This window comes from Trifolium pratense, linkage group LG5 (genome assembly GCF_020283565.1).
Source record: "Trifolium pratense cultivar HEN17-A07 linkage group LG5, ARS_RC_1.1, whole genome shotgun sequence".
Lineage (NCBI taxonomy): Eukaryota > Viridiplantae > Streptophyta > Magnoliopsida > Fabales > Fabaceae > Trifolium > Trifolium pratense.
Window position 1 is genome coordinate 49310557 of NC_060063.1, and position 27478 is coordinate 49338034.

At 33.2% G+C, this 27478-nt stretch overlaps 3 protein-coding genes and 1 pseudogene across 3 annotated transcripts; 2 read left to right on the forward strand and 2 right to left on the reverse strand.

Annotated features, from left to right (window-relative positions):
- Window positions 1-779: 779 nt before the first annotated feature.
- LOC123887266 (sm-like protein LSM2) lies at window positions 780-3562 on the reverse strand. Its single transcript, XM_045936551.1, has 3 exons — window positions 3404-3562; window positions 3151-3309; window positions 780-1048 (listed from the first exon to the last, which is right to left on the reverse strand). The coding sequence occupies exons 1-3, from the start codon at window positions 3404-3406 to the stop codon at window positions 929-931; spliced, it is 282 nt and encodes a 93-aa protein (XP_045792507.1). The 5' UTR covers window positions 3407-3562; the 3' UTR covers window positions 780-928.
- A 5969-nt stretch (window positions 3563-9531) lies between these two features.
- On the reverse strand, window positions 9532-14921 carry LOC123887268 (FAM10 family protein At4g22670). The gene is made up of 11 exons (XM_045936553.1): window positions 14692-14921; window positions 14572-14611; window positions 14298-14441; window positions 14117-14204; window positions 13198-13278; window positions 13026-13090; window positions 12156-12296; window positions 11133-11249; window positions 10737-11042; window positions 10463-10520; window positions 9532-9890 (listed from the first exon to the last, which is right to left on the reverse strand). Exons 1-11 carry the CDS (start codon window positions 14799-14801, stop codon window positions 9787-9789), a joined length of 1254 nt encoding a protein of 417 aa, XP_045792509.1. The 5' UTR covers window positions 14802-14921; the 3' UTR covers window positions 9532-9786.
- A 1864-nt stretch (window positions 14922-16785) lies between these two features.
- LOC123887267 (subtilisin-like protease 4) lies at window positions 16786-19548 on the forward strand. The gene has a single exon (XM_045936552.1). The coding sequence runs from the start codon at window positions 16840-16842 to the stop codon at window positions 19096-19098; it is 2259 nt and encodes a 752-aa protein (XP_045792508.1). The 5' UTR covers window positions 16786-16839; the 3' UTR covers window positions 19099-19548.
- A 4015-nt stretch (window positions 19549-23563) lies between these two features.
- Window positions 23564-25162, forward strand: LOC123886839 (annotated as a pseudogene).
- Window positions 25163-27478: the final 2316 nt, after the last annotated feature.

The window sequence follows — 27478 nt, forward strand, 5'->3', positions numbered from 1 at the left end:
ACAGCGAGGGGCAGCGATGCACAGGCTGCACAGTTACAGCAGAGGGAACACTAACAGTGGCAAATACTGAGTTTGGGAAGGCTTATGTTTCGACGCGGGATTCCATAGCGGCTTAGGCAAAACGAGTGCCAGTTGGTGCATTAGAGAGCATATGGGGCAGTTTCTGTTGGCCGGAACATCATGGATTCAAGGAAAACACTCTATCATTGAAGGTGAAGCTATTGCCATGTTTGAAGCTATGAAGGGGTTGGGACAAAGAGACTTCACAAACGTCATTTCTTAATCCACTTCTAAGAGCACAGTGGATGCAATCCAAAGTTTACTTGTTGGTATTTCTGAGTTTAGTTCTTTAATTAGTTTGTATGATTAAAAACATTATATCTTTATATCCGAGCTTTAAGGTTAAGTTCATTAAGTTTATGATTAAAAAGAATGAAAGAAAATTAAAACAATATTTTAAGAACCAAACCATTGACAATATCAATTCATAGTTCAACCACCTGACATTTCCGTTTCAATTAAGTTTTTAAAATATTAGTTTCAAGTCACGTATCGGCACTAGTCACTTACTAGGCAAAAGGTTTTCGTACAATGCTTTGCATCTGGGTAGAGTAGACAAGGAAATTTTGAATCATCTGGGTAGAAGACAAATATGTGAATCATCACTTCAGATACCTGATGTACTAAACACTGCATATGTTGTGAATTATACTTGTTTTGCATAATTTCATACGTTTTGACATTTCTTTTAATAGATGCATAAGAGGAAGGGAAAAACATTAGCAGGGTAAATACTAGTATCACTGTCAGAGTAAATCAGAACAATGCTTAAGTTCCATAGTTTCTTTCTTAAGCAGGAATGATAACATCTATGATATTCCAGCCTAATGAATTCTCATACAAAATATAAATTACGAGATTAGCGAAATCAACCACCCCGGGCTTCTCTTCTTGTGGCATCGTGCAATAGGTCAATGTCCACACCTTCTGTTGGCAATTGCACGTATCTCACCACGGATCCTCTGATGAAGCAGTTCCTTACAGAAAGCTGACATCAAACAATAACATGTTACTCAGTAATGAATAATGAAAATAGAATAAAATCTGAAGCTAGTTAGGTCAATCAAATTAAGGGCAAAATCAACCAGAAAATAATATACAGTTGTACTTTTTGCATGCAAAGGGTGATGTGGGGATTTGAGAAATTTGCATAAATTGCAGTTAATTATACTGTTCAGTTCCCTCAAAACCCAAAGCTAAATTCAGTAACCATTTTGCAAATATTATTGTAAAATCTCAGTTATCTGTTCAATCATAATAGCATACCTAGGCATTTATCCTATTCTCTATGGTGTAAAAAAAACCACATATCAAACTCACTATGTTCATATCTCCTTTTAATGGCATACCAAAATAACCTAAAATTCAGAGCTACAAAATTTAAAATATTGTGGGGGCATATCCCTTTCAAACACAAAGCTATTATTCAAATATAAACAAACTCACAAACAGGGTTTCCAAATAGTATACAGTTACATTGATATTTTAAAATCATATCCACAAAATAACCAAGATCTACAGTTACATTGATATTTTAAAATTAATCAATAAATAAGCACAAAATGAATACCAGTATACAATTTGAATCCTGGTGGTTACAAATTTTCAGTCTTATTATTATTTAATCCACTTTTATTGATTTATTCATAAGTTCATAAACACCTTGTCAATCAACAAACAGCACTAAAACAATAAAATTAATACAAAAAGGAGGGGAAAAGGTAACACTAACCCAAGCACAATGAGTACAAGGATTAATACTAGTTACAAAGATACAAACACCACTGCAAAGTCACAAAACTTACAGAAGAGGATCTCTCCTAACTCCTAAGTGCCCAAGATTGAATTAGTGCACCAAATTAGGCACACACAACAATTAATCTCCAAAGATAAAGAGAACGTAATTCATACAGGCAATACTACATGACAACCACCCTTTATACCCCTACCAAAAGAAAGGATAACTAGTAATCTGCTGACACCAAATTTGAAACTAGTCTCCTATTTTCTCAACAACACAACAGGGAAAGCAAGTCACAAAATCTACAACAATCCCAACCATGATCCGCCACTACTTCTAACAATAGCAACTTAATAGCAACAAGGATTCCAACAACGTTTTGACTAGAAACATTCCATTCAAGTGTCTCTAATCAGATCAAAGAACAACTCTGACCCTATATTAAAAAAATTGCAACAGACACATTGTCTCCTTCAATAAGAAAACAGCAGCCACCCCACTGAACTACCCTGCAGAGCCAAGATACCACCGAAATGCACAGCCAACCAAGCTAAACAGACCCCAAACCAACAACTAACTAACAGAGGCCAGAGAGAGTGCCCCACAGCACCTACAGAACTGATCCAGAAAACAATACCGACAAAAACACCAAAAGACACAAACTAAAACAGCTGCAAAACAAACACCACACAAAGAACCTACTATACACCATTCTCACTAAAGTTATGGAATTTCCCGCTGATGTGAAGTCAGATATTGCAGCTAAAGTTATTGATCCTCCCGTTGATGCAAAATTTTAGGGATGATACACAATTTTAGGTACAATGTTTGGTTTCACATCAATGGAAGAATCATGAGGAACATCAATATTTTTAACAGTGTAAACAACTAAAGAAAATATAATTGTCTTCTTTTTTGTATGTTGGAGTATACAGTTTAAAATAAATACTAATGATGTATACTTTTCGATAGTTTGTGCGATAACACAAGATAGAAGACATTACTTTCACTCGGAAATTGAATAAATTTGATTGAAGATAAAACCGAATCACCACCAATTTCTCAGTAATTTTTCTACTACCAATCGCAAGTTGCAATTTTTAAAATAAACAAGGAAAACTATATAATTTGACCCCAAATTGAATTTAACCTAGGTATATAAAAAATATCAATGTCTACTAGTAAAACTGTAGAATCTTAATCCCAATCCCAAATTGAATTTGAACACATCATAAACCCTACAACTACTACCTAAAATTGATTCAATAAAATTAAAACAACTAGAGATAATAGAACCAAAGCTAAAAAACAATGTTAATAATAAACCCTAGAGAGAGAGAGAGAGGTACCATGTGAGGGTACTTGTCTTGATCAACAACACGAGTATTTTCGAGTTTGATGTTAAGGTATTGGTCAACAGAATGCAATGTTCCTCTGATGGCTAAATCGTTCTTGAGTTCAACCGTGACTTCTTTTCCGACCAAATCTTTGAAGTAGGAGAAGAACAACTACATACAAAAACAACAAGGCGAAAATCAAAGTACTGAAACCAAAGATGAGAAAGTGTAGAGAACAAAAACGGAGGGAGAAAAGGATTTTTACCATTTTCGCTTTGGCTGAGAGTGAAAGAGGAAGATTGGTGGTGGCAAAAAATTATATTACCAGAATATATAGTTTACACTTTAACTAACGAGCCTTATAAAATCTAATTGTTTTGCCCCCGTCACCGCATGAAGGGTGCGAAAAGAAATTTTCTCATTTGTTTGCAACGTGTAATTCTCATTTTCTATATTATATGGTATTCCATTTTTACCGGTTAGAAATTGTTAGTCATGTCTCAATCGCTCTCAACTAGTCTCTCTGATTTGTGCTAATAGCTCGTCATACAAGGTTAGAAAGGGATTGTCATCGATATGACATTCAGTTTTGTGGGCGATGATACGAGGAATGAGTGCATCTTTTTTAACAAAGTGAGTGATTATGGGGTCATGGTGGAAATATCAAAGTGCAAACATGCCATAAAAAAATATGAAAATTTAATTAAAAACATAATATAAATACTTAACATAAGCATAATTAAACATAACAATAATATTGTCATTACAACCAAGCATAATTAAACATACCATCACAAAAGAAAAACAATTAAACATAATAAATTGTCGTTATGTTACAACTAATTAAATCAACAGATAATTAAAATTACATCAAGGTCGGTCAGGCTAATTTAGTGGTTGATTTCCCTTGCCACTGTATGTTGGCTCACGCGGCCTTCCTTGGCCTCGGCCTCTACCTCCCTCAATTATTCTTACCGGGGGGAGTGGAATCGGTCGCACCAAAGGAGGTCGTGCCACAGGCCTATGAACGAAGTTTCTGCCTTGATTGGGAAAGTTGGCTTGATTCGTGAAGAAATTGCCTTGGGGTTGATTGGGGTTGTCATGTGGGATTATGAAGTTTTGTTGATTTAGATTTGATGATCTCTGTCGATGGTATTCGGTGAAAGCAGTTTGTTGATTATTTCTACCGCTTCCGCCACTACTGCTTCCACTTGTTTGCCCAACAGGATAAAAAAATTGCAAATGAACTGGATTATTAAGCATTTGACTCATATCCTCTATGCTCATACTCAGTATTGGATCACCCTCTCGGTACTCCGGCAGCTGATTCAAATTGACCATGTTATTCAAATCCGGTCGATATTCTTGTTCACCGGCATTTTGATTTTGTTGTGCCGATCCCTGAGATGATGATCCAAGCCCCGCCGCCCTTATCTGCGCAAAGTATTCCTGTAAACGAAGTTCAACCCGTTGGTCCACCCGCTCCTCAATTGTTGCTTCGTACTCTTCGCGAACTTCTTCTCGAATCGTGGCCCTCATTCGCGCTAGATACTCATCATCAGTTTTCTCTCTTTGAGCTGGCCGAGAGCGTCCTGTACTCATACTAGATGTGTAACTGACATCATCATCAGCAGGGTCGTCGATGTCATTTGGCACATAAATCGGCGTATTAAACCCAAGGGCATTAGTTATCATATTGTCCATCTCATTTAACGGATCATAATGCTGATGATAATATTCGGGAACAACAACGGGCTGAAAAACACTGCTTGAAGCACGATTTTGATTCACGGGAACACTCGTGGAACGTCCCTCGCCATGACTTGACCAAACCCAATAATTAGGTTGGAATCCCTTTTTATATAAATGAGACCTAATTTCATCTTCGCTACGTATTCTTGTACATCGACAAAGTATACACGGACATCTAATTCCCCCTTCACGTATCACAATGTCATTATATTTTACTGTATTGATAAACATTTCGACCCCTATTTTAAATTCCTCTTTAACTCGTCCTCTCTTTCCAGGATTATGTCTATCGTACATCCAATTACGATTGGTAAAATCCATATCTGCGTAGTTTAATTAATATATAATTAGATCAATGTAATAAATTTATTACTTTATTTTTCAAAAGTATTTTGGACATATATATGTCTACTCAACAATAACATATTACATATTTTGGGTCAACAATAACATTTTAACAAAAATATACTAAGTTTTTTTTTATTTTTTATTTTATGACAAAAATACTGACTTTTAACATTTTTTTAAATATAATATTTATCGTTGTGTTGTTTATTATTTCAAAGAATACTAACTTTTTATTTTTATTTTTTGACGCAAATATAAACTCTTAACATTTTATTTTTAAAGTTTATGGTTTATTAAATCTAAAAAATACTAAGTTTTTTAGTTGACAAAACTACCGACTTTTAACATATTAGCTTTTTTTAAATATAATATTTTTCTTTTATGGATTATTATTTCACAAAATACTATTTTTTTGAAAAAATAAATAAATTCTTTTTTTTTAAAAATATTTACTGTTTTCGAAATTTTCAAATTTAAATATAATTTTTTTATTTTTTTTTACAAAAACAATAATTTTTGTACATAGTAATAATAAAATGTTAGTAACAAATTACAAAGTACTAATTAATAATTATTACTAAGTATACGGTAAAAAAAAAAACTATCACTAAGTATTATAAATTAAAATTACATTACTTACTTGGGTGCCGTGTAGATTCTTACTTGGCGCGCTCCTAATTAACCACAAACTCCGCTTCTAACCCACGACCTCCGATGACCACGACAATTTGCTAATAAAAATGGTAAACAACAAATATTAGAACATATATATTTAAATAACAAAGCCAAAATTTTAACTTTGTAAAAGTAAAACACAAACACTTACCACTTTTTGGATGGAGATATGAAAATTACATTACTTTTTTAAAAATACACAAACTGTTAAGATTTTTCTTTTTTAAAAAGAATTTTTTAAAAATTTCGATTTTAAAAAAATAATATAAATATACTGTTTTTTTGAAAAGAAAAAAAAAATCTTTTTTTAAAAAAATATTTACTATTTTCGAAATGTTCAAAATTAAATATACTTTTTTTATTTTTATTTTTACAAAAACAATAATTTTTATACATAGTGATAATAAAATGTTAGTAACAAATTACAAAGTACTAATTAATAACTATTACTAAGTATACTGTAAAAAAAAACTATCACTAAGTATTATAAATTAAAATTACGTTACTTACTTGGGTGCCGAGTAGATTCTTACTTGGCGCGCTCCTAGCCCACAAACTCCGCTCATAACCCACAACCTCCGACGACCACGAGAATAAGACTTGCTAATAAAAATGGTAAACAACAAATATTAGAACATATACATTTAAATAACAAAGCAAAAATTTTAACTTTGTAAAAGTAAAACACAAACACTTACCACTTTTTGGATGAAGTTATGAAAGTTGAAAGTATGAAATTTAAGAGAGAAGTTAGAGAAAATGTAGAGAGAGAATGGAAATGTAAAAATGAAGTGAAGTAGAATGGATTTGTTGAGGAGTTATATATAGGAGAAGTGAATTAAATGTTATGTTTTCAAGTAACGTTCACATTTGAATTTCGAATTTGTACATTACTGACGGCCCCTGACCGCCACAAATTCCCAACGGTAATTGCATTACTGACGGCCTGCAGCCGTCGTAAATGTTGACACCTTTTCCGTCCTTCAAGATGCATTACCGACGGCCCCTGACCGCCACAAATGCTATCAATTTGACCGTTTTGAATTTTTACGTCCTCCAAGATGCATTACTGACGGCCTTATACATTATTGACGGCTGGGAGCCTTCAATAACCCACAAATACATTACTGAGGGCTTTTAGCCCTCAATAAGTTTGGTCAAGAATATCATGTTTTCTTGTAGTGAAATACTACAAATAGGTGAAATAATATTTGTATATTTTTCTCAAATGAGAATAAGGAGGGAATAACACCAAATATGGTACGAAATATCGGACCACTCTATTGATATACGAATATCAATTCTACGGTTGATAACCGTTCAAATTTGAAACAACAAGAAATAATTTCGAAGAAGAAAAAAATAGAGAGGAAAGAAAGCAGTTTTCTCAGAATGCAGAGAAAAAGAAAAGTGTGTGAAAACTGAAGAAAATAAGTAGTATTTATAGGCAAGCAGGGAGAATGGAATCAGAGGATTTTCAGGAGCTGAATTTGCTCAGTCAAAGTTCCAAACGTGGCACAAAAATAGGGACACGCGGACACATCATTTTTGACCGTTTAACAGATAGAAATCCGTTCAAGACTTGGTCTAAGCACATTTAACATGTGCGAATTAAGGGACACACATAAAAGAAATTTAAAATTCAAAAATTTCTTTTTTCTTAGTATTAAAAAATTAATATATCACCCAAACCCGGCCCGAGCCGGCCGGCGGACGGCGGCGGCGGCGCGCGCGCGTGTGATATTCGACATTGTGTGTGGTCTCCCTTTCTTACAAAAGTGGGTACCCCAAGGGCACACCCTTGGATTGCCACCTTGTGGTATATAAACACTACCAAGTGGTGTGATTTTTCCAATGTGGGACTCAAAGAGCCTTTTTTCAATTCACACTACACATGGTTCTAACAAATGTGTTTACTTCAATACCAAGTTTCCTCTTATTCCTTCATCATGTTCCAACAATAACAATCATAAATTGCATAAAACTTCTATGAACCACAGTATATGACTCGTCACTCGTCAGTATTACATGGTGGATATCACCAAGGCAAGATCAAGACTGTGTCCTATACAATGATCGGACAAAATATGATGCATTTGATACCGACATTTTTTCTTTGTTCCTTTTCTTTTTACAAAGTAAATTGTAACGTCGTTCATCGAGAATGTAACCCAGACATTCTCCTATCATGTACATAATCTCAACTAGCATTAGTTAGCAACTCCATGGGACATAGACATGATCACAGATGCAATGTGTATTTATGTTTTTGTATTTTTCTATTTTGTTCCTTCTTCAAAGATACAATTTTTTACTTCAAGTCATTCCTAATAGTAACATCCATGACTCGGCAAACCAACCCAGGGACACTACCTCAACATGATATATTGTAATTCCAAAACCTGAGAGGGTGTAAGCGAGAGAATTCCGAGTCACGAATCAATGTTGACCTGTTAAAGCAGGCTTCCTAATCCTAACCCACAGCTGATGCAATGTGCCATCATTCTTCGTCACAGCTAGCAAAATTCAGACGGCACAGTACCCCATCCCATTGTTAACATGTGAATAATATCCATCATAGTTGAGGTATTCCCAGAAATGAGTAAGCCCAAAATTCAAATGCTTGGGTTCCTTGACATAGCAGATGTGCAATTCATTTAGACTTCTATCAAACTTCTGCTTTATGGAAAGCACCTGCAAACACAGTGAAACAGCTGGTCGGTACATTTACTTGGAGTACATGATCAATTATTTGAGGACATAACTAACATGTTCAAGATAAGATGTTCCATTTCCTCAGAAAACGTTTACTATTTTCAAAGAACAACATAGTAGTATTATAATTAAAATGTAGTTATAAAGTATAAGTGTATCAGACATGAGACGCATATGATGCATGGTTTTACCTGGGATATATTGATTGTAGAAAGTTTTCCTAACAAGTCTCCCCGATCATTTCCAATATCCCAAGCACCTAATGAAATACAAGACCGGAAGTCGAGTGCACATTGCAAAATGCTCTCAATAATGCTGCCCACTGCCTTTGTTTCATCAGACAGGAAACATCTGCAATAACATACATAAAAACTCTTGCCCTATGAGCTTAAGGACAATATTTTTAGTCCTGTAGTGTGTACTTCTCTTCCAACTAAAATCATAATATGTGGCATTATACATCTTTTCCTCTTGCTATATATTTTTTTGGGAGTTGTAGAAGAAAACTTCCAATTGGAAATCTTTTTTGTGTGCAAGTGGGTACAAGTTCAAAAACTTTACACATCAAAACTTGAACAACAGTTTTACACTATTGAACAAGTATGTAAATAACTACTTAGTATTACTCTCTCCGTCCCTTAATCTTTGGTCCTTTTAGCTTCTTAATATTAAGCATAACATAAACAAATGATCTAATTATAAGTCCCTCTTATTTCTTTCTCATATATTATGAAAAATAGACTGAATTTAATGTGTCCATTTTTTTTAATCAAAATTTATTGTTTATAGATCATTAATAAAACTTTTTTAATCAAAATTTATTAGTTTATGATCTCAATATTTTCCGCCTATTTTTCTAACCACTGAGCTACTACAAAAAAAAAAATATCAAATTGAACTAAATTTAGAAGGAAAAAAAAAACAAATTTTCCCATTAAATCTCAGTACTACAACTTTTAAAATCAGGAGAACATTGTGTTGCTGATAAGTAAACAAGAACATGATAAATAAGCAACTACAAACAGGCCTAGCCAACTGAAAAGGTTTCATAATATACCATTACAACGAACTTTGTAACATCATCAACATTAAACATTAAATACTCAAAGGCAGAGAGCCCTGGGATGGGATGCTGAAATCTCAAACATGTAGATTTGTTCACTGGGCACCTCCACCTCCAAACTTGCTCATCATTTTCGCAATTACAGGGGCCACCTTAGGATTTGATTGATGCTTAGCCAAATTAGCAGGGTTCTTCATAACTGCACTCAACCAAAAGAGAGAAAAATCAAATTTGAGTGTTTTTTTATTGATGATATAGTAACTGGCCTAACACAGACACTTGTGCAATTTTTGTAATGTTATGACAAATCTAACAGATTCCATCATTGATCCACATGATCTCTATGAACATTGTGCATTGCTAAGTATGTGAAAAGTTACAAGCTACAAAACCCGGCAATCGAGTTTCACTGTGTCCTTAGTTTTTAGCAGATTTTTGTGATTCCAATACTATGGATAGAAAGGTTCTCATCATATACACACAAAAAATTCTTATAAGCTATATTCCTTTGGAAAAATGGCAATTTCCCTTAAATTATATATATATATATATATATATATATATATATATATATATATATATATATATATATATATATATATATATATATATATATATATATATATATAAAATAGCATTTTACATTGCAGCTCCAATTAAGTCCAAAGCTTATGAAAATTCATGCTTTTGACACGTAAACTGAATTCTCATCAAGACAAAAATTAATTTATGAAAAATAAAATAGAGCCAAGTATTAGAACAGATAATTACCATCTTGAAGAGCAGCCATGACCTCCGGATCACCAAATGCCGACATCAGATCAGGGTCCTGCAAAGACATGTTAGAGAATATTAGGCATCAAGATTAAATATGTGAATATGTATTTGTCTATGTGCAATCATGAGGGAGGGAAAATATGTGTGCAGAGACATGTTAGAGAATCTGTGCAATCATGAGAGGGAGGGATGGGGGGGAGAAGGGCGAGAATTTTCTAGAAAGCAGTTCAAACGCATGTAAAAACATTGAAAGTCCAGATTTACTTACATTCAAGATTTGGCTAAAATCAACATTTCCAGGTACTCCTCCTGGCGCGCCTCCAGCCCCAGGGAAGCCACCTGGTGCGCCACCAGCTCCAGGGAAGCCACCTGGCATGCCACCAGCTCCAGGGAAGCCACCTGGCATGCCACCAGCCCCAGGGAAGCCACCCGGCATGCCACCAGGAAACCCACCAGGCATACCCGGCATGCCACCAGAAAACCCACCCATGCCCGCAGGAAACCCGCCTGGCATGCCTCCAGAATTTCTACTGGAAGACGATTGTTCTTTCTTTTTAGCCTTCTCATATTCAGCCTGTAATATATAGCAAGTTAGTAACAGCTACGTAATATAACATTTTTTGGAAATGCTGTTTTTTAGCATGTCTATATCAAAATTTAGAACCTGAGCTTCAGCACGGCGTCGTTGCCTCTCACGCTCAGCTCTTTTATCTTCTCTTTCCTTGCGCAACCTATCATACTTCCGACGGTGTTCCTCAATCTTGTGGGCATTTGGTTCAACCTAGATAATCCAGATTTTATAATGAGATGCCAAATAAATCCAACCATTAAACACAATTAACTGCCCTGGGTGGAAGTATATAGCATTCCTAAAATGCAAGATTTCACTTTAAGTTGTAAGTTGAGTAAGGCATATAAATTATAATATTCAGAGGAATCAATAAGCACACTAGCTAAGCTGGAATTTGAACTCAAACTTTTAGGTGTTTGTGAATTCAGATAGTAGGGTAAATACAAATAAAAATCTAGAATTGGAAGGGCAAACAAATTTTATCAACTTCAAAAAAACTACTAAACAAGTTAATTTGTTCACTATGCCAGTATCTCTTTCTTTAATCTGGTCTTGTTTTCAGAATATATTTACACAACTCCTGCACAAACTTTTGATCATTTCTCAAGTAACCAACTGCTGAAAGTTTTGTCCCTTTGCCAACTTGTTCCTCACTTTCTCCTAGATGTACTTCCCACTGACCATTGTCATTTTTATCATGTATCACTTCCTTTGCAGGCTACTAAATTGTTGCATAATGTTTTACCTCTATTAATTTGATTAACATCCGTGACTAGGTATACCATGCAGCATCTCATTTGATACCAACATTATCTACAAACACATTTCTTGCTTCATATTGATCTCAAGGCAAAATTCAAAAAGTTCATTTAAGTCTTTAAAAATAAACTATAGTCATAATTTCATTTATATCTATTACCCAAGCATGTCATTTTCAATTTTTAAGGATGCATAACTATGTCAGGTAATTGACAAGTGAGGTAACTCTATATATAACAAAGTAGGCTTTAGCCAAACTCAAATAAGAATTAGTATTTTTGTACTCGTCAATTATCACAGTACACACTAGCTTGAAAAATATCTCCTTCGACTGATAGAAGGGGAAAGAAAGCAAACCTTCTTAAGCACAGCACTTATTTCCTCATCATAGTCTATATTTGAAGCCACGTGGAGATCCTTAGCGGCTTCTTGCCACTGACCTAGCATTGCTCGTGCTATGCCACGTGACTTGTATCCTTTAGCAGAATCGGGATTAATCTGGAGAAATAGCAATAGAATATTAAAAACCATTGCCTATATATATGGCAGCTACATACACAGAATACAGTAATCTGGTAAATATAAAAATGGCAGCTGCTCCATGCATGGAATACAGTACTCAAGCAAATATAAAAAGGATTGTGCATTATGACAATTGAAAAACAGGTAAATCACATTAAATAAAAAGGATTGTGCATTATGACCACTGAAAGACAGGTAAATCACATTAAATTCATATACACTACTGTAGTGCTTCTAAGTCATACTCAAAATTATGATTGCAAATATTAAAATAAGTTGACAATTGACAAGTTGACAAGTTGTCAAGATTTAAGGGAGTATCTACTTAAAAAAAATTGTAATGTGACAAGTTGACAATATTTAACTTTTGAGATGATGGCCACCTTTAAAAAAAAATAATACTACAAGCATGTATTTCAAAGTGGAAAAATCTCCTCTTAAGTTATGTCTCTAACAAGCAAGGAAGTGTGTATTTTATCAACGATCTAATCTTAAGAGCAGCAGGAGCCTATCCCATCCCATTAAGTAATTTAAAAGTCAATATGCCTTTTTCATTTGAGATAGGATTACTTTGAAGAAACACTGATCTTCTGGAACATAATGCAATGAGAACATTAAACTTGGACTGTTGGACACCACTTTCAACAGTCTATTTTAAGTCAAGCAAATATATCATGCTGAGCAATGGAGAGGAGAGAGCATAACCTCTAAAGCAGCATTTGCATCACGGATTGCTGCATTGGGTTTCTTCATTTTAATGTAAACACTGGCTGTATATGATATGAAAAATATATTAGAATGAATGTTCATCCTAGACGATAAGATCCAAAAAACTAGAGCATGAATGTAAAAACCAAATAATCAAATCAAATCATACCTCTGTTTGCATACATTATGGCAGAGGTAGGATTTAGTATAATTGCCTCTGTCAAGTTTTCAATTGCCTCCTCCAACTTACCTGCATTTCAAAGCCACGTGAGATCAAATCACAATTCTATTGTTATAAATCTTTGGGGGTTGAGACAGAAAATGTGTTGCCAAAAGCTGAAAACAGCTGTGAGGTGCTTGAAATAGGACTGTCAATGGGTGCATCTAGGGGGAGCTGTGAGGTGCTTGAAATAGGACTATCAATGGGTGCGCCTAGGGGGATAGTTTGCAAATTAGGCTTCTCAAAGCAGTATCATAGTTGTGATTTTTAAAATAAAATAACATGTGGCAGTGCATAATACATGACCTCACTGGGTAGTGATTGCATGTGTAGAATTATATAAACACTTAAAAATTAGTGCTCCAGTCCAGACTCAACGCAAGAGATGCTGGTTTCATCTACCGCACACCAAAAAGAAATACAGGCATTCATATAAAACACATGAGGCTGATAAATGATACTCTTATCCTTGAAGCCTACTACAAGATTCCTTCCTAACTAGTAACTACTAATCACTAGAAGTAAGAATTAGCAAATTCAGTCATTCAAAAATGGTAACATATTTACAGTTCTAAAGGATATAACTTTTTCATTCCTTCTAAAGGATCAGGGAACCATGGTTTTGAAATAAGGTCAACATTCAACAACCACAACATAGGTCACAATATTAAAAAAGATTATGTCTTTGCTATTGCAACACTACCGCAATTGAGTCCATATTGCCACTACTAGATTCATCATTTTCTTTCACTCATGCATTGTTTATGGATCCATCCCACCTCCCAACAATAGTAACCATAAAAATAGAACAAAACAACCACAGTATGAATCACCATTATTATTCAGTTTACAATGAATGTGATGTTACCTTCTCCAATGGCTTCCATGGCTTTAGCTTTAGCCAACTGCGAAGACTCGCGATTCTCCTCAGTAACCTCAATAGAAGAATCTCCCATCTGAAACAAGACATGCATTTACCTTACCTTAATTAAAACCTCAAACACAACATAAATAAACTACAATTTATTTCAAGGAAAAAAAAAAAGAACCTTTTGTGGAGGATCATCATCAGGTTCAACAGTTTCACCCTCAAGTTCAACATCAGATTCAATAATTTCATCTTCCACTACTTCCTCCACCTTAACTTTTTCTTCCTCAACATCCTCAATATCATCGTCACTCTCCACAGGGTTCTATATAAAAAAAAAAACACATCACAATGCATCAACTAACATAAGGCAAAATATTATTAATAATAACCGGTCTCTGCACAAGACGAACAGAGGCCGGGAAAAACGGAACTACAAAACAAAGGCGCCATACCGATTTGGAGTAAGCAGATTGGGGAAGATTGGCTCCGAGACTGAAAGGAATTAAGAAATTAGGGTTAGTAAGTAAAAGTGTGATTTGAAAGAGAAAGGTGAAATTTGAAAGAAAAAAAACCTTTCAAGGTAATCGCGGAAGAAAGAGAGTGAAGGATCGGCGAGAGTCTCAGGATTGGATTTGCATTGTTCGATGAAAAACTTCAATTCTTTGAGCTTTGAAGGTTCCATTTTGATTTAGTGTGAGAGACGGAGAGTGTGTGTGAAAGGTGAATGCGGCGGCACTTAAACAGTTTAATTCACAAAATGAATTGCTTCTGGTATCTTCTATTGGATATGTATGAATGCGCTATTAATAGATAGTTTATAATAAAATAATTTATAAAAATACAATTTTTATCTATAAAAACTTATAAATTAATATAAATATTTATTTATTTGCATAAGTTATTTTTATATAAATTAAAAATTAAATCAAATCCAAACCGATATAGTACAATTAAGGAAAATGATAACCCCCTCTTATGCACTAGTTAAAAATTAAATAAGGTAAATAAGTCTTATAATTTGTGTATTTTATTTATATTTTAACTGGTGTCTTTAGCATATGATCCAAATTTAAATATACTCTCTCAAAGAAGAGAGAAGACAAAAAGAAAATGTTAGGTAGACTAGGTACTATGCAATTGCAATATTGTTGCATGCCTAAATAATTTGGTTTAATTTGATAATAGACTTATTTCGCGATTTCATGTAAGTGTTTTTAGGTGAAAGAGAATAACTTTTAAGGATGTAATAAAAAAAGTAATATTAAATATTTTAGGAAAATGCTAAACAGTGCCCCGGGGCATTAGTTAAGGATACAAATATAGAAGTTTTATCTCGTAAATTGTGCATTCAATGTTTTAATGATGTGAAAAATTATTCTTTCTCATCATTAACTTTATCATTTGTTTCCTTTTTTAGTATGCTTAACTAGTGCCCCAAAGGGCACTGTTTAGCATGACCCAATATTTTATTGGTAGTGTAAAATGACTTATAATTTGATACAAATTTTTTTCTCATAATAACTTATAATTTGGGACGGAGGGAGTAATTTATTTTAATCAAGGGTCAATTTTACGATGCACAAATATGAATTTTTTTTTTAATCATGTACAAACTTATTTTAACTATCGGATAAATAAATCTCAAATGAATCAAATGAGATATGATGCAATATATTGATTTAATACTGAGACTGAATAATCTAATGATAAACAAATCTTGAATTATTTTTTTGACCCCTACATTTATCTCTTTACCCCAACATATTTTAAAATAGGAAAATGCTAAACGGTGTCCTGCGGCACTGGTTAAGCATGTTAAAATAGAAATTATGTCTCGAAATGTGTGCATTCAATGCCTCAAAAGTACAAAAAGTTGTCAATATAAATTTTATTTTTTATTTTTATTTTAAGTATGTTTAACAAGTATCCGGGTCACTGTTTAGCATGACCCTTTAAAATAGTATCATTCTGCCCTTATATATTGTGTTGGTATGTTAAAAGTGTGATGATATGTTAATTAAAGTGTGCTGGTAGAGTAATTAAAGTGAGCTAGTATTCTAAAAGTGTATTGGTATGTTAAAACTGCATCAAAAGTGTGTTGGTATATTAATTAAAGTATGCTGGTATGTTAAAAGTGTGCTGGTATCTTAGATGTGTTTTGTTAATGCTTTCATTGTTTGCACATGCATTACTTGTTTGAAGTCATAGAGAGTGCATTTTTAATGTTGGGCATTGTTTAATCTATAGTTACATGGCAGTTGAAGTTTTTTTTTTTTTTTGAGGTGGGGTTTTGTTATTTGGTACCATTTTGTGAAAGGATTCATTGAATTTGAATAGATTGAATGATGAATTTTTTAATATAGATTTCAAATGGAATTCACTACTTAACAGTTGTTGCAAACTTGAGCCTGCAGAGCATAAAGTTTAAGAACATGTCCATGAAACAATCTTCCAACTAGTTAAGCTAAACAAAACATATGGCGGGAACTGCAAGACAGCAAAAACTTTCTAAAAACAAATACTAATCAATCATTGTTGCCGTCTGAAGAAATAAATATAATCACCAGATATATTATAACATGGCATATAATATAACTATGCCGGCCAATCATTAATGTGTTACTTATATATAAATATGTATAATCATTGTGAATGTATTTAGAGCACACCCCTTTCATTCTTCCATCAAGCAAAGAGTAAACTTAAACTTTCTCTTGAACATGGGTTATTTCATTTTCATTGCTCTCACTTTTGTGTTGAGCTTCCATATTCATTTTACTCGAGGAAGTGAATTGCGTCCTACTACCGAAACAAGCAGTTCAAAAATATACATTATTCATGTGAATGAGCCGGAGGGTAAGATGTTTACACAATCAGATTCAGAAGAAGATTTAGAAAGTTGGCATCATTCATTCATGCCAGCTACTGTTATGAGCTCTAATGAACAACCGTGGCGGATGATTTATTCATACCGAAATGTGTTGAGTGGTTTTGCTGCAAGACTCACTCAAGAAGAACTTAGAGCTGTTGAACAGAAAAATGGCTTCATTTCAGCTCATCCCGAAAGGACACTACGTCGTCAAACCACACATACCCCAAGTTTCTTGGGGTTGCAGCAAAATATAGGATTATGGAAGGATTCGAATTTTGGAAAGGGAGTTATTATCGGTGTTCTGGATTCAGGAATCACACCTGATCATCCTTCATTCAATGACGCGGGCATACCACCACCACCATCCAAATGGAAAGGACGATGCGAACTTAATGGTACGGCTTGTAACAACAAACTAATTGGAGCAAGATCCTTCAACAACGCGGTTACTAAAGCTGAGGCACCAATTGACGAGGATGGACATGGGACTCACACAGCAAGTACAGCAGCTGGTGCTTTTGTCGAAAATGCAGATGTGCTAGGAAATGCCAAAGGTACAGCAGCGGGGATTGCCCCTCACGCTCACCTAGCAATTTACAAAGTGTGCTTTGGTGAAGACTGTCCCGAGAGTGATATACTCGCAGCATTAGATGCAGCTGTTGAGGATGGTGTCGATGTAATATCAATATCGCTTGGTCTAAATGAGCCACCTCCGTTTTTCAATGACAGCACTGCCATAGGCGCATTTGCAGCAACACAAAAGGGAATCTTTGTAAGTTGTTCAGCAGGAAACTCTGGACCTTCTGAAGGCTCCTTAGTTAATGGAGCCCCATGGATCCTCACAGTCGGAGCTAGCACTATTGACAGAAGCATTGTAGCAACAGCAGTGCTTGGAGATGGGGAAACATTTGACGGTGAATCTGTTTTCCAGCCTTCCGATTTCTATCCAACATTGTTACCCTTAGCATATGCAGGAGTGAACGGCAAAGCAGAATCTGCATTTTGTGCTAATGGATCCTTGAATGACATTGATTTCAAAGGAAAGGTTGTTTTGTGTGAGAGAGGAGGGGGTATAGGAAGAATTGCCAAAGGACAGGAAGTAAAAAGAGCAGGTGGTGCCGCCATGATTCTCACGAATGATGAAATCAATGGTTTCAGTCTCTCGGCTGATGTACATGTCCTACCAGCAACACATGTAAGCTATGCTGCTGGACAAAAGATCAAGGCCTATATAAATTCAACTTCAACGCCTACAGCAACCATTTCGTTTAAGGGAACGATTATTGGAAACTCACAATCCCCAGCCGTTGCATCCTTCTCTTCAAGAGGTCCCAACTTGCCGAGCCCTGGGATACTAAAACCAGATATCATAGGACCGGGCGTGAACATCCTAGCTGCCTGGGCATTCCCTCTGGATAACAGCACCAATTCAAAACTCAATTTCAACATTGAGTCAGGCACATCAATGTCATGCCCACATCTTAGCGGCGTTGCTGCTTTGCTCAAAAGATCTCATCCTGATTGGTCTCCGGCAGCCATAAAATCTGCCATATTGACTACCGCAGACACACTAACTTTAGAAAACAAACTCATTGTTGATGAAACACTTCAGCCGGCAAATATATTTGCCACAGGTTCGGGTCACGTGAATCCATCAAGAGCAGATGATCCAGGGTTAGTATATGATATCCAACCTGATGATTATATACCTTATCTGTGTGGTTTAGGCTACAGTGATAGTCAAGTTGGAATCATTGCACACAAGAAAATTAAGTGCACTGAGACGTCAAGCATTCCCGAAGGAGAGCTTAACTACCCCTCATTTTCTGTCGTGCTTGGCTCTTCACAGACATTCACACGGACAGTGACAAATGTCGGTGAGGCCTACTCATCTTATGTTTCCATAGTTACGGCACCAAAAGGAGTTGATGTGAAAGTAAAGCCAAAAAAGCTTTACTTTTCAGAAGCCAACCAAAAACAGACATATTCAGTGACATTCAACCGTATAGGGTATGGTAATAAGACAGGAGAATATGCTCAAGGATTTCTAAAATGGGTTTCTGCTAAACACACTGTCACGAGCCCTATCTCGGCCAAATTTGCTTAGGTGACAGGACAATAATATATCAAAGCAACAGTTTATACTAGAAGAGAACAAGTGCAATGGTAACTTGGTAAGAAAATTGCCATACTAGCCACAACATTAATAGAAAGAAAAAGGAGATAACTCCCATACCAGAGTTATACTGGATATACTATCCAACATCCAATCATTTGATGTCATATTATTTCATATTTAATTATTTGTTAAGTGAATTTAAATTTTTGATTAATTTCGCCTAATGAGTATCAGACTATCAGTATCCTCCACTTTTCTCATTGGTATCAAAGAATTCTCCAAAAACAAATTACATTGGGATTAAAATGCTTATGGTAATCATTCCTCGCAGAAATATGTATGGATAATGGATATATACCAGATACTTTGGCCTCTATTCTATACATTTGTTAGACCATCAATTTAAAATATGCTAGAACACACTAAGATTCAGCGGAATGAAAAGTAAGATTTAGCAAAATGTACAAGATACTGATTATAATACATTAACACTGGAAGAGCATTATTCCAGTGTTAATGCCAAAAAAAAAACACTGGAAGAGCATTTTGTCAAAAAAAAAAAAACACTGGAAGAGCATGAGAATGGGAGAACAAAATCAGAATCTGTTCACAGAACATGTTATTTTCTATGTCTTAAGGAACTCCAAAAAATACCAAAACACTCATCTATCTAAACCTGTTTATCCACAAAAACAACAGAATGATGTTAAAATATAGAAAACCAGAAACACTCGATTGAAAAAGGCTTCTATTGGTTCATAGCTTTTAACATAATTCATTATGAAAATCTAGCATCCATTTCAGAAAAAATGTGGTAAGTTCCTACAAAATATTACAGACAATTCTTGACCTTGAGCAAAATAAGATAAAATAATGCATCCTAAGTTAGATGGGAAAACAATTATGAAGCATGGACACACGAACACTGACACCGTTAATAGTTTGAGAAAATGGAATAAGTAAATGTAATCACATGTGCTGGACACCGGGTGCTACATAGACATACTTCCATAAGCGAAGGAAAATATAGCCGCCATCTTCCAATTCAATCAATCAAAACCAAATGGTATATCAGGGTCTTCATCACTACACTCAGCTAGTGTATTGTGCTCCAAGTCTTCATCATTTGCAGGTGACTTGTCATTTAAAGAAGCCTTTTCTTTCCAAAGACCTGTTGGCCAAGGCCAACATGTTGCTTGGGCTAAGATCATCTGGAATCAATCTATCCCTCCTTCTAAATCCTTTCTAATGTAGAGGTTACTTCATAATAGGATGCCTACTGATGATAAAATCTTGGCTGCTTTGTAGTCAACAGTTAGAATTTATACTCTACACAGAGTTATATTTATAGGGTCTCTTGTGTGATCATTCAAACTTGCTCATCCTTATCCTACTTTTCATTTCATAATTATCTGTTATAATTATTTCGTAATTATCTAACTACTAATAAGTCTCACTTGTAAATAAATCATATTTATTTACGTAATTGTCCATTATAATTATTTCGCAGTTATCTAATTAATAATAAATCTCACTTATTATTTTATAAACAAATCTTATTTATTTATCTCATAAATAAATCTTACTTATTTATCTTTTATTTATTTATCTTATAAATAAGTCTAACTTATTTATTTCTCTCATATATTTGTGTTATGAGTGTGACCATGTAGGTTGTTGTAACATTGGTAATAATATCAAATTCATGTATTTAATATTATAAACGACGGTTAGCATCTAGCAATACGCCGTTGTCACCCAAGTAATGAGAATGTCATGTGATATGACAAAACAATGGAGAGAACAATGGAGTTTTTGTGATATCTAAGAGAGAAGAATGAATTGTTTAGAAGGAAGAAGATTTTATTCATCCATATATATATATATACTCCAACTAACACAAAACTAACTTATTAACTTCCTAACCAACTTTGTTTAGTTGGCACTAACTAACTAAGAAACTGATGAAAGTAACATGAATTACAAACATATAAACTCAACATATAATTCTATTAATTATAGTTCCATTATAAGACCCATCATATAATTTTTTCTTCATCAAAGAAAGAAACGGTTACAAACAATCTTTAAATTTCTAAATCTTTTGTTCAACAGCATGGCTGAAGTATGGGATGAAGGGGATGATATCGCATTAAAGGTTGCAATGGACTTTTATCGCACTGATTTTTCGCACCGATATCTTTTCATCAGAGCTGTGTTTGCAATGGAGAAGTGGCCACAACTCATTGATCACTATATTGAAGAAGCATGTGAAGAGAATATTGAGCTTCACTGGAGACCAGAGCGACGTTCTGTCATTTTACTTTTCTTGATCTTTCTTTATCTTTTATTGATATTTCTTTATCTTTTTGTACATTGATTATAATACTATTATTGTTTTAGTGCAAGGCTTTGTTTGTTTGTAGATCTTATTGTAGTCATTAATTCTAATACAATGAGAAAAATGTATTGTAATCAGGAACAGACCCAAGGGGGGCAAGCAGGGGCTCCAACCCCCCCTCCCATGCATATATGTTTAATATGTATAATTTTTAATGTATATGAGTTGCTAATGACACCTCTTAATTTACCCACTCTTGTTTTAGGTGTTTCTAAATAAAATATTGTGATTTTATCTTATAATTTTGAGTTAAATATATTTTTTGTCTTTATAAAATTAAGAGTTTTTAAGTTTTGTCATTTAAAAAATTTACTTTTAGTCCATATTTGTATTTTATAGCAATTATTTTTAAGACTAAAAGTATCAATATTTTGTAAAAATATTTGAAAATAGAGACTATTCTTACCAAACTACAAGATTTTAGATGATATTTTTAGTTAAAATTTAATAGGACTAAACATAAAAACTCGTTATTTTATAAGGACAAAAAATATATTTAACTCTATTATTTATTATTAAAAAAAGAAATTTGGCCCCCCGTATGATTGATTTCTGGATCCGTCTCTGATTGTAATACAATTTGGTCCAGTTAACTGTATTTTTGAACACCCCTATTTCAAAGTGGTAATTGCTGAAGTTTATATTTTGTTCTAAAAATAATAAAATGTTAAGAAATTTTATGAGATTATTTTTTTAAAAAAATAGTTATTTGATAGATAATAAATACATATAATAAATTTAGTAAAAAAAAAAATACATAATTGATAAATGTATAGATTTGGTTATCCTCGAACATTATTATACAATAAACATTAGTGCCACTTTAATTAATAAAAATTACTTTATTCACAATTTTTTTTTTTATGTATGAAGAGTTAGGGAGAAATGGAGAATGAAATATTTTAAAAATATAAAAACATATTGGTGGTGTGATTTATGTAGTTGATTGGTCATACTCATATTTAATAAATGAAAATGAAGAAAAATAAGTTGTATATGATTTATTTCCGTAAAAAGAAGAAGTTGTATATGATTTATCTACCTCCGTCCCAAAAAGAAGACTCTTATTGATTTTTGTTTTTGTTAATTACTTTGTCATTAATTTTAATAATTAACATATAATACCGAGCATTGGAATTTGGATCCTCGGCTGCGAAAGTTTCTGCTGCATTATTCATATCCCTTTGATTAATCTAATGGCTATGAAATAAGATGAAATTAAACCGTAGGAAAATAGGGGAAAAAAATATAATGGTTCAATTTTGAAGAAAAAAGAGTAAAGGGAAGAATAATTTACTCTTAAACTTATTTTTGGCTTCCCCCAAATATGAAGGATTTACCGGGAATTTTGAAAATGCTCTTATATATTTTTTTATTGGGAGTTCGACCTCTAACCAATCTCTTAAGAAACCCCCTTAAATAAATTTCAATTGCTTCAAAAGATTAAACTATGCAGTAATGCAGATACACATAAATATATCTTACTATCAAATGAACATTTGATTCACTTACTCTCAAATAAGTCTCTATATTTATCCACTAGCTGTGAAAATAATCTCTAACATTTTCAACTTACCGTCAAATTAGTACACAATTTTACCAATTTTTATCAAATGATCATTGTGTTAAATTGACCATTGACTATGTGACACTTAAATTATGTGATGTTATTGTTCACGTGACACTTAACATTCCAAATAAGCATACGAAGCGAGTACATTTGGCTGTGCTGAGCATATTTGGTGGAGACAGATTAGCAAAATTTGGTTACACTTCACCGCACCTTCAATGTGACATGACAATTTCAATGGCAAAATAAGAAAGATATGTTTTGTTACTTACGTCTATTTGGATCTTAGTAAGAAGCCAAACCTAATGTCAAACCACTTTTAGGGCCATAAATGACAAACCAGACATGCTTTAAATATCGGAAAAACAGGTAAACATAAATCATCGAGATTCTCCATGATCATCACAACACTCACGGAAGATTTTCACAATTGCAGTACATCTTTTCCACTAGTTGCAGGAAATTCGTCCTTGGAGTCAGAGATGGATAAATCAGTGTTAGTTGCTATCACTAACGAAAAGGTTTGCAACTATTTACCTCATGATTTGGTGCTCTTCATTTTGTCAAAACTGTCTTTAAAATCATTAAAGCAATTTCAATGTGTATGCAAATCATGGTCCCTCTTGTTTCACAACTCTTATTTCACCAACATGTACATCAACAATATTATAGGTAACAATTATTCTTATTATGATGATACATTTCTCATCTTACACAAATTGCTGCCTAAGACAGATCGTTACCGTAACCATTGTGAATTTTATTGGCTCTCTGGTGACAAGTTTGAGAATCGGGTCAAATTAGATTGGCCGCCTCCGTTTAAAAATGATGATACTAATATTTATATTGTGGGTTCTGTTAGTATCAATGACATTTTTTTATCTCAAACAAGGATTTAGATGTACCCGTCAACTCGTATTGTGGAACCCGACTACTCATGAATCTAAGGTCATTCCCCCCAGTCTTGTTGAGAACATACCACCTGATCGGAACCCTTGGTTTGTTCTTCATGGATTTGGTTATGATCATGTTAGTGATGATTATAAAGTAATTCAAATGATAGATTTTTTCCCCGATTACAGTGACGATGAAGGTGAAGATTTGATACAGAAAGATAGATCTTACGATCCCTTATGAGAGAGATATATACTCTCAAAAGTAACTCTTGGAAGAAACTTAATGTTGATATGCATAATTATTATTACTATTCGAAATTGCGAGGTATCGGAGTGTACATGGATGAATTCTTTCATTGGTGGGATAAAAGTGTATCCAAAAATATTGAAGAATGTTTGTTGTCATTTGACTTCAGCAATGAGGTGGTACTTACAACACCCATGGCCTCAAACATCAATGATAGTTTTGATAGATTTGATAGTTTTTATATGGGTCATGCTAAACAGTGCCCCTATGACACTAGTTAAACATACTAAAAAAGGAAACAAATGATAAAGTTAATGATGAGAGATAATAACTTTTTACATCATTTAAAACATTGAATACACAATTTACGAGATAAAACTTCGATATTTGTATCCTTAACTAGTGCCATGGGAGCACTGTTTATCATTTTCCAATTTTATATTTACAAATTCATATGGTTTCAGTGTTAATTGCTAGACTTATATTTACTTTGTAACCAAAAAGACTTATATTTATGGCTTAACTATACATTTGGTCCCTTACGTTTATTTTAGGTTTCAATTTGGTCCCTTACGTTTAAAAAGTATCAATTTGGTCCCTTACGTTTATTTTAGGTTTCAAGTTTGTCCTTTCCGTCAATTTTGTCACATGTGGCAGTCAATTTGCATACGTGGACTGACACGTGGCACTAGGAAACGCTGACACGTGTACTGTTCAAACGGTGTTAGTGACAAAACTAACGGAAATGACTAACTTGAAACTTAAAATAAACGTAAGGGACCAAATTGATACTTTTTAAACGTAAGGGACCAAATTAAAACCTAAAATAAACGTAAGGGACCAAATGTGTAGTTAAGCCTATATTTATTTATCTTATACATGATGTCTTTCTGAAAAACATGATAATCTCCATTTGTAGTTCATTGCAGTCTGAATGAAATATTTATGCCTTTGTTTAGTTTTGTGATTTATTTGATACTTAGGTTCCAAATCAGTTATTTGTCAAAAAAAAAATTCCAAATCATTTAATCTACTATATAAGAAAAGAAAGTACCTATGAAAAAATGTTAGTAGAAAAATGCTAAAAATTTCTTAGTAGGAATCAAACCCTTAACCTTTTACTTACAATTCTTATTAGATTTACCACTAAGCCATATGAATTAATTTGTTATATTTTTGGAACCAACATATAATCAACATGAGTTAAGTTAAAAGAAGAAAGAGGAAGTGTTTATTTATTTTTTCTTTTTTATAATAAGAGAGTAAAATTCATGTACAAATAAAAGGAGAGATTCAATGAAATTCTTTATTTCAACGTCATAAGTGCATTATACCAAATAAGACAACAAATGTATGGTTTTTTTTTTACAATATAGAGGTATATGGTGTTGTTTCCATTTATTTATGATATTTTATTTGAGTTCAACCCTTTCTTTAGTGTAATTTTATCATTTATTGTTTATGTTTCGTTATTTTAGATTCACTCAACTTGATTTATGGACTTCAATCCAATATTTAATTAAGTTAATTTTCAATTTGTAGTTCAACTCAATAAATTTAATTAATTTAATACAAGAATATGGTGGGAGAAAAACTGAAAAACTCCCGTAAAAAAATGGTGAGACAAAAATAATAAAAATTGTCAGTTACCTCAAGAGGATTATTCTCTACAGTTGCGCGTGAATGATACATTTAGTTTTAAAAAAAACAATAAAAATTAAATACAAAGTTGAAAATAGTTGAAAAATAAATGACATTTTTTAGAAGTTTTTTTTTTTAAAGATTTTTTGTTTTTGATATAAGGACTAATATTTTTTTTAACAAACCAAAATGAGATATATTAACATAGAAAACCTCCCCAACACAAGACGTACCGAGGTAGACTACAAAAGTTTACAAAGAGTCAGAGAAACAAAACCATAAACAAATCACACAAGAAAGATATAATAAGAAAGATATGACTTTCATTCTTATGAGATTTTTCTATGCGGAAGAAAATTATTGGAGAAAAAAAAGGACTAAAATATTATGTTGACTATTTTTTTTTAAATAATTTTACGGGTTATATTCAAATTAATACGGGAACCTAATTTTTTTGGATATATCTACGGGTCTTATATTTTTACTCATATATTAGTAAAGTTGTTTATTTTTTTTTATAATTTTACAAGTTATAGTGATATATTAATATGGGGACATAATCTTTCGTGTGAATTCTACGGGACCTATGTTTTTCTTTTTTTTTAGACTAACAACAAACAATCTTCATTTATTCAAGTAAGTAGAGTACGTGTGAATCTGCACTGAATCTGAATCGGAGCAAATCTGTAAATCTGAACAAAACAAACATTGTACTACAACGGAATTAAACCGGACACCGTACCAAGACGCGAACTCAAGACAAAAAAACTCTGCACTAAGAGGGGATTAAAACAACATCAGACAAGAACAACAAAAGAAAACTCAAATGAAACATAAGAATGTGTGAAAAATCACTTATTTAAATAAATAAAAAATATAAAACAATCAAAAAGGGGTGATTTTAGATCAAAATTGATCCAAAATAACCCCTTATTGAAAGATGAACAAGAATAAAAAGCAAAAAGTAGGGTTTACTATGTTGTTGTTGTGGGGCGACTATGAAAAAGCAAAAAGTGGCATATGTTTTTCCTCTTATTAATAAGATTTCATGTTCTTTAATAATTTATGTAGGACTATATATATTTATACTCATCAATTAATAAGATAACCTTTTTTTTTATTTGTACGAAACTTATAATTTTAATCATATATTAATAAAGTTGTTTATTTTTTTATAATTTTACGGGTTATACTAGATCAAATATTAATACAAGGACCTAATTATTTTGTTCATTTTTACGAGCCATATTTTCTTTTTATTAATATATTAATAAGGTTGCTCATTCTTGACATATATTTATACTCATGCATTAACAGAAGGATATAATCTTTTGTGTGATTTCTGCGGTGCCTGTTTTTTTTTTGAACAAACTAAAATGAATTTTATTATTAATAATGAGTTCTGATTGACACAAGGTGTGCCAAACAAAACAATAACAGTTTATATCATACACGTACGCAGGGCCTATGTTTTTACTCTTATTAATAAAATTTACAGTTTTTAACTATTTTTTGTGAACTTAAATTTATACTCATATATTAATATACGATAACCTGATCTTCTATGTGGTTTATGCGGGACCTATGTTTTTTACTCATATTAATACGATTAA